Source organism: Rhinolophus ferrumequinum, chromosome X, assembly GCF_004115265.2.
Source record: "Rhinolophus ferrumequinum isolate MPI-CBG mRhiFer1 chromosome X, mRhiFer1_v1.p, whole genome shotgun sequence".
In the NCBI taxonomy this organism is placed as follows: Eukaryota; Metazoa; Chordata; class Mammalia; order Chiroptera; family Rhinolophidae; genus Rhinolophus; species Rhinolophus ferrumequinum.
Window position 1 is genome coordinate 67,750,709 of NC_046284.1, and position 8,745 is coordinate 67,759,453.

At 36.1% G+C, this 8,745-nt stretch overlaps 1 protein-coding gene across 1 annotated transcript; it reads right to left on the reverse strand.

Moving 5' to 3' along the window:
• Window positions 1-6,965: 6,965 nt before the first annotated feature.
• LOC117028401 (high mobility group protein B3) lies at window positions 6,966-8,490 on the reverse strand. The gene has a single exon (XM_033116952.1). It carries the CDS (start codon window positions 8,406-8,408, stop codon window positions 7,800-7,802), a length of 609 nt encoding a protein of 202 aa, XP_032972843.1. The 5' UTR covers window positions 8,409-8,490; the 3' UTR covers window positions 6,966-7,799.
• Between the last annotated feature and the right edge of the window lie 255 nt (window positions 8,491-8,745).

An 8,745-nucleotide genomic window follows, 5' to 3' on the forward strand; every position in this document is an offset into this window, starting at 1 on the left:
TTGTCCTTTATTTCATTGTGTAAAGAATGTATTAACTGACAAAATATACTGTACAAAGATCTAATTGATAGTGACTCTCCCATCTACCAAATTATGAATGAAAAGCTCTCCAGAATATAATTATTTAACTAGCACAGTGGTGTCTAGTGTCCACAACATACTGTAGAAAACTGTTTCATATGTAGGTGTTTCTTTGTCCTCAAAGTTTAGTCTCCAGTGAAATCATGCTTCAGAAATGCAGTACATTTTAAAAGTATGAGTGTTATCAATCAACTCTGCCCTCTCCTATCTCCTCTTTTAAATGATTTAATATTAATTTCCTGATTCAAGTTTTCAATAGTCAAGTTACAAAACCTTTTCATTTGGATTTCCATGCCTAGGTTCCAACTGCTCAAAACATATAGTTTCTCTAATTAAATATATAATATGTGAAGAAGAAAACTAGCACATCACAAATGTAACTGAACTAAATTTCTATTTAAACAGTGTAGTTCTAGACAGAGGTGGTCAATATAGCAGAATAGAAAGATCCTGAGCTTGCCTCCTCCCATGAACTCACCCAAACTACAACTTCATAGAGTTGATACATACTATGATTGAGAACAACCCAAAGACTAGCAGAACAGATTCTCTACAACTGAGGATATAAAGAAAAAGAAATTCTGATGGGTAGGAGGGGCAATGATGTGATCTAGCCAGGACCCACACTTCTGGTGCAACAACCCATAAAATGGAAAGATATCATAATTGCAGAGGTCCCCACTAAAGAGTGAGGGGTATGAGCCCTACATTAGGCTTTCAAGCTCAGGAGACCAGCACCAGGAAGAGGAGATCTCATAACATCTGGCTTTGAAACTGGGGTTTACATTTGGGAGAACCAAAGGACTGTAGGAAACCATGACTCTGCTCTTAAAGAGCTCATGCACCAACTCATTCACTCGAAATCCCAGTGCAGAGGCAGCACTCTAAAAAATACTTAGGTCAAACATTTTTTTTTAAAAAAGATACATTGATTGATCTTAGGGAGAGTGCCACAGGATCAGGGATCTGTTGGAACCTTTGCTGGGTGTCTCTTTTAACAATATATATTTTTAATTATTTATTTTTTAATTTGTACTTTTTAATCTATTTCCTCCTAACTGACCTGGTACTGGCAGGAACCATGTTAGACACTCTCAATTAAGACTGCTAACATCATTCATCCTGCCCCAGTATTCCCCTGACACCCTATTACGCCCAACCTCCCTTTTCTACCTAGGAAGCAGACTCAGTTGTCACTGGCACATTTCCAATGTGTTTCCAGCTCTGCCACACCTGACAGTCAGCCTTGGACAACACCAGTGCCCCTCCAAAGCAGCTCCTAAACCACAAGAAATTGTAGGCAACTTTGGCTTGAACTGCTTCCCCTTCAGCTGTCCCTCACCGTTGGTGGTCAGCCCTCACACTCAAGCACACCAGTGGCAGTTGTTGCTTAACTCTTCAAACCACAATTCCAGATGTTTGCCTGGCACACCAGCATGCCTACAGTAATCATGGCCCAACCACAACAGGAGGGCACATGCAGATTACACAGGGGACACCTGGAATAACCTGGCTGTGGTGAGCAGAATAGATTGTGACACTGAATCCCACAGGACATGTTTTACATGAGGCTACACTATTCACACCAGAAGATGTAGCTAGCTGATCTACCTAATATGAAGAAATAACTATGGAGATTTAGGCAAAATGAAGATACAAAGAAATATGTTCTAAATAAAGAAGACAAAATTCTTTTTCTTTAGAAAAACAACTAAACAAAATGGAGACAAGCAGTCCACATAAATAATTAAAGTGATGCTCATAAAGCATCTCACCAAACTCAGGAGAAGAATGCAGGAACACAGTGAGAACTTCAACAAAGAGACACAAAACATGCCAAAAATTAAAAAAAAATAAATAAATCAGAAGTGACGAATACAATAACTTAAATGAAAAGGGTACACTAGTGGGAATCAATATCAGACTGCATAATACACAAGGATGTATCAGTGGTCTGAAAGACAGAGTAGTTGAAATAACCCAAATACAACACCAAAAAGAAAAAGAATATTTAAAAAGGAGGATAGCCAAGGGACCTCTGGGAAAACATCAAGCATGCTAACATTTGTGCTATAGCTGTCGCAGAAGGAAAAGAGAGTAAAAAAAGGACAGAAAATTTATCTGAAGAAATAACAGCTGAAAACTTCCCTAATGTGGCAAGGAAATAGACATCAGGTTCAGGAAGCAGAGAGAGTCCCAAATATGATGAATGCAAAAAGACCCACACCAAGACACCTCATAATAAAAATGCCAAAGGTTAAACACAGAATCTTAAATCATCTTGAGAAAATCAACTAGTTTTTTACAAGGAAAACCCCATAAGAAGTTCAGCTGATTTATCAGTAGAAACTTTGCAGGCCAGAGGGAATGGCATGATGTATTCAAAATGATGAGAAGCAACACCTGAAACTGACAATATTATATACAGCTAAGCTATCATTCAGAATTGAAAGACTGATAAAGAGTTCCCCAGACAAGGAAAAGCTAATGGACTTTATCATCACTAAACCGTCATTACAAGAAAAGTTAAATGGAATTTTTAAAGTGATATAAATAGAACAAAACAATAAATAAGGAAATACATAAAAGAAAATATTTCACTGGTAAAACCAAAGATATACTAAAGTGGATCAATCACATATAAGGCTAATTTGAAGATTAAAAGACAAAAGCAGTAAAACTATATATATATATAGATATATATATATATAGATATATATAGATATATATAGATATATATAGATATATATATAGATATATATAGATATATATAGATATATATAGATATTATAGCTAATAGATATATACAAAAAGTAAGAGATGTAAAATATGATGTCAAAAATATAAAACATGGGGAGAGGACTACAAATGTAACACTTTTAGAATGCATTCAAAATTAAGTGACCATCAACTTAAAATAGACTGATACATATGTTGTTATATATGAATCTAATGGTAACCACAAGCCATAATTGTATAACAGATACACAAAACCTAAGAAGTAGGGATCCAAGCACAACATTACAAGCACAGCACTAAAGAAAGTCATCAATCATAAGGGAAGAGAGCAAGAAAATGAGGGACAGAGAATAACCACAAAAACAACCAGAAAACAACGAACAAAATAGCAATTAGAACATAGTTATCAATACTTATTTTAAAAGTAAATGCACTAAGTGCCCCGATTAAAAGATATAGGGTGGCTGCATTAATTAAAATTAAAAAAAAAGACCCTTACATACACTGCCTAAAAGGTATTCACTTGAGATTGAAAGACACACACAGAGTGAAAGTGAAGAAATGAAAAAAAGATATTCCATATAAAGATAAACAAAAGGAAATCTGGAGTAGCAATACATATATCAGACAAAATAGACTTAAAAACAAATACTGTAACAAGAGACAAAGATGGCTTCTTTGCTTCATTACATAATGATAAAGGGATCAATTCAACAAGAGGATATAACACTTGTAATTATCTGTGCATCCAACATAGGTGCACTTGATACATTAAGCAAATACTAACAGACATAAATGGAAAGATTCATAATATTAAAATAGTAGTAGGAAACTTTAACACACACTTACATGAATGGATAGATTAATCAGACAGAAAATCTACAGGGAACATTGGTCTTAAATTACACATTATTATATACAGATGTAATAGATATAAATAGAACATTCCATCTAAAAATAGCAGAATACACATTCTTTTCAAGGGCACATTGAACAGTCTTCAGGGTAGATCACATGGTAGGCCACAGACAAGTTTCAATAAATTTAAGAACAATGAATTTATATCAAGCATATTTTCCAACCACAACAAAATGAAACTAAAAATCACAAAATACAGAAAGAAAACTTGAGAAAACACAAATATTTGAAGAATAAGCAATATGCAACTAAACAACTGAAGGATGAAAGAGGAAATCAAATGGGAAATTTAAAAAAACAAAACAGAACAAAACAACTTTGAGACAAATTGTCGCATCCAGCGCAACATGGACAGTGAGAGAAAGAGAAGGAGCCATGAAGGGTTAAGAAAGAAACAGAAATCAAGAAAGTTTTGAAACAGGGGCAAGGGTCTCACAGCCTCAAATTACTGAGAGCCCCAAATCAGGCCACCTTGTGGCTTTTATTGATGCACATACAAGGAAGTAGCATTGCTTTTACTACGGTCTGTGAGTCTCATACACCATACCAGGAAACTGGTTCAAACCAATCACCCTTGCCTGCTAAAAGTCCCATGATGTCTTAGTAATTGTTGTTTGTACCTCCGCAGGGGACAAAACCTTTAGCTGAAACTAGCTGAGATGGAGAACTGATGTTATCACATCTAGAATCACTTCCCAAGCAGGTTGTGGGAAAGAATACAGCCACCGAGGCAGAAGCTCTCCTTAGAAGGGGAAGGTGGGGGGTCTATGCCCACCTCTATCAACGCCGTGGGTTCTCCTGTTGGTCCCCACGCGGTTGTGCCTAGCTTAGGTCATTCCCCCTGTGGGGAATCTTACCTGTCATTGGCTGACCAGCCATCCCCTGGGGCCAAACAGGGAGATATAAGGTGTAAGCACAAAGGTGAAGCAAAGTCCCTGAAAGGATTAGTCTCACAGACTCTTCTTTCTTTTTAGGGGTAGGCACGAGGGGACAGACGGGCAGGCAGCTGTGTGACAACAACAAATGAAACTGAAAGCACAACTTTTCAAAATTCATGGGAGGCTGAAAAAGCATGACTAAGATGTTTAGATCAATAAAAGCTTACCCCAGAGACATGAAAAACTTAAATAAATAACCTAACCTTACACCTAAAGGAACTAGAAAAAGAAGAAAAAAAGCCTAAAGTTAATAGAAGGAAAGAATAAAAATCAGAGTGGAAATGAATGAAGAAAAGACTAAAAAAAGAAAAAAAGAAAACATTAATTAAACTAAGAGCTCCTTTTTTTGAAAAGATAAACAAAATTTGATAAACATTTGGCCAGACTCATTATGAAAAAAAGAGGGTATAAATAATAATGTAAAATGAGAAATAAAAGAGAAGTTACAACAGAAATACAAAAGATTATAATAGAATATTATGAACAACCTAGATAATATGGATATTTTCCTAGAAACATTTTGTCTTCTAAGACTGAATCATGAATAAACACATATTTGAATAGAATAATTACCAGTAAAAAAAAAAAAATCAGTAGTAAAAAAGCTCCAAACAAATAAAAGTTCAGAGCCAGATGGCTTTACAGGTGAATTCTACCAAAAATTTAAAGAATAAATACCTATCCTTCTCAAACTTTTCCAAAAGTTTGGAAAGGAAGGAATGCTTTCAAACACATGCTATGAGGCCAACATTACACTGATATCAAAACCAGATGAAGACACTAAAACAAGAGAAAATTATAAGGCCAATATCTGTGATAAATATAGATGCAAAAATCCACAAGAAAATATTATCAAACTAAATTCAACAATACATTCAAAGGATCATACACCAAAATCAAGTGGGATTTAATAAAGGGATGCCAGGATGATTCAATATCTGCTAATCAATAAACATGATACACCCCATTAATAAAACAGGATAAAAACCATATGATGATCTCAATAGATGCAGAAAAAAATATTTGAGAACAATTCAACACCCATATATGAGTCAAAGTCTCAACAAAGTGGGTATAGAAGAAACATACCTCAACACAATAAAGGACATATATGACAAATCTACAGCAAACATTATACTCATTTGTGAAAAGCTAAAAACTTTTTTTCTGCAAGGTCAAAAACAAATCAAGGATATCCACTTTCACCACTTTTATTCCACATAGCATTGGAAGTTCTAGGCACAGAAACCAGAAAAGTAAAAGAAACAAAAGGCATCCAAATTGGAAAGAAAGAAGTCAAACTGTCACTATTTGCAGATGACAGTATACTACATATAGAAAACCATAAGATTCCACAAAAAGTTTATTAGAACAACTAAATAAATTCAGTGAAGTTGCAGGATACAAAATTAATATATAGAGACCTGTTGTGTTTCTATACACTAATAAAGAATTATCAAAATGGAAAATTAAGGAAACAATCCCATTTACAATTACATCAAAAATAATAAAACACCTAGAAATAAATTTAAGTAAGAAGGTGAGAGACCTGTACTCTGAAAATTATAAGACACTGAAGAAAAAATTGAAGATGACACAAATAAATAGAATGTTATACTGCGCTCATGGTTTGGAAGGACTATTGTGAAAATGTCCATCCTACCCAAATTAATAGATTCAGTGCAATCTGTACCCAAATACCAATGACATTTTTCATAAAATTAGAACAAATAATCCTAAAATCTGTATGGAACCATAAAAAACCCTGAATAGCCAAAGCAATCTTCAGAATAACAAAGTTGGACGTATCATGCTCCCTGATTTCAAACTATACTACAAAGCTATAGTAATCAAAACAGTATGTACTGTCACAAAAACAGACACATAAATCAGTGCAATAAAATAGAGATACCATAAATAAACCCACATTAATATGGTCAATTTATGACAAAGGACTCAAGAATATACAATGTGGAAAAGAAAGTGTCTTCAATAAATTGTGTTGGGAAAAATGGAAAGCTAAATGGGGAAAAACAACAACCATAAAACTAGATAACTTTTACACCAAACAGAAGCAAACTCGAAACAAATTAAAGACTTAAATGTAAGACCTGATACTATCAGACTCCTGGAAAAAAAATACAGGCAGTAAAGTCTTTGACATTTGTCTTAGCAAAAATGTTTTGGATATTTCTTTTTGAGTAAGGGCAACAAAAGTAAAAACAAAGAAATGGGACTACATCAAACTAAGAAGTTTTTTTTTTTTTTTTTAAATGTAATACTGTTTATTTAACTTCAAAAACATTTCAGCATTCTAAACATACAAAAAATAACAAAACGTTGCAAATTGTGTTTAGTACAGAAGGTTCTTGAACTTTCATGGATGCAGTGGCTCTTCACTTTGCTGACAATGAAGAGTTCTACAGTTTGTTTGAAAAACAAACAGTTTAAAACTACCGCACTTAACTAAAAAAGATCCAAACACTTCTCATGCCAGCTGACCCCCCTTTCCACAGCTAACAATGGCAGCAGAATGCTATGTCGCTATATACAAAAACAAGACAACCTGAAGCTAAACGGATGCCCACTGCAGTGTCCACAGGTCCAGCCTCACAGTGCATGCCCTGAGCTACGGCCCCTCCAAAAGGCATCTCCCCCACAACCTCAACGCCAAGCAAGGAACATCAAGAGCTTGTCTCGGTTGTTTTGTTCTTTTTACAAACTATAGATATGTACAGTTGATAACTCAGGATTTCTAGCCAATAACCATATAGTTAACACCACCTTACGGATAAAAAAAGAAAATGCCAGAAACATCTTTATATGCCTTGTCACACCAACAGCAAAGTGCACAGAGTGAGGAGAACACGAGAGCCTTTTCCTTTTTAAAATGTTTGGAAATATGTACAACTTTGATACAGTTTCAGGGTGCTCCAGACACCCATGGCCACTTCACGTGAACCACTGACAATTTCTCGAGCACTCTGAGAGACGACTATATGATCATGGTCCAATTGTGTAATTAATCCTAATGAGGGCAACAGACACGCCTCGGGTAAGAGCTGTGTCAATGACGGCGCTCCCCTACACTAAGGTATTCACAAGGAGACAGAGAAAGTTTTTTTATTCATCGTCCTCCTCCTCCTCCTCCTCCTCCTCTTCTTCATCCTCCTCTTCTTCGTCTTCCTCTTCCACCTTTTTCCGGGCCACTTTGGCGGGCCCCTTTGCTCCATCAAACTTTCCTTTAGATTTATAGTCCGCGACATCCTTCTCATACTTCTCCTTCAGCTTTGCTGCCTTATTGTTGTAAGGCTGCTTTTCGCTGTCACTTAAGTTATTCCACATCTCGCCCAGCTTCTTTGCCACATCTCCAATAGAGATTCCAGGGTTTGTGGATTTGATCTTAGGGCGGAATTCTGAACAGAACAGGAAGAATCCAGACGGTGGCCTTTTGGGGGCATTAGGGTCCTTCTTCTTCTTGCCTCCCTTAGCTGGTCCATAATCCTTCATTTCCCGATCATAGCGTACTTTATCAGCCTTTGCCATTTCATCAAATTTAGACTTCTCTTTCCCAGACATTGTCTTCCACCTCTCAGAGCACTTCTTGGAAAATTCTGCAAAATTGACAGGGACCTCTGGGTTTTTCTTCTTATGTTCCTCTCTGCACGTCTGCACAAAGAAGGCATAAGCAGACATCTTGCCCTTTGGTTTCTTGGGATCACCTTTAGCCATCTTGACTGTATTGTTCGCTAGTCTGGGCAGCGCAGGGCACGACGCGCGGCTCAGCGCTCCCCAGCCTCGCGCTAGCTGCCTCCACGAGAGCCGCCTCACTAAGAAGCTTTTGAACAGTGAAGCAAAATAACAACAAAATGAAAAATCAACCTACTAAGTGGGAGAAAATATTTGCAAATGATGTCTTATAAGAGGTTAAATCCAAAATATATAAAGAACTCATGTGATTCAACATAAAAAAATCCAAATAATTTATTAAAAATGGTAAGAGGACCTGAATAGACATTTCTCCAAAGATATACAGTGGCCAACAGGTGTATGAAAAGATGTTCAATAT

Excerpts from the sequence above, each read along its gene's own strand:
- LOC117028401 (XM_033116952.1), bottom strand. The coding sequence starts at position 8,408 with ATGGCTAAAGGTGATCCCAAGAAACCAAAGGGCAAGATGTCTGCTTAT.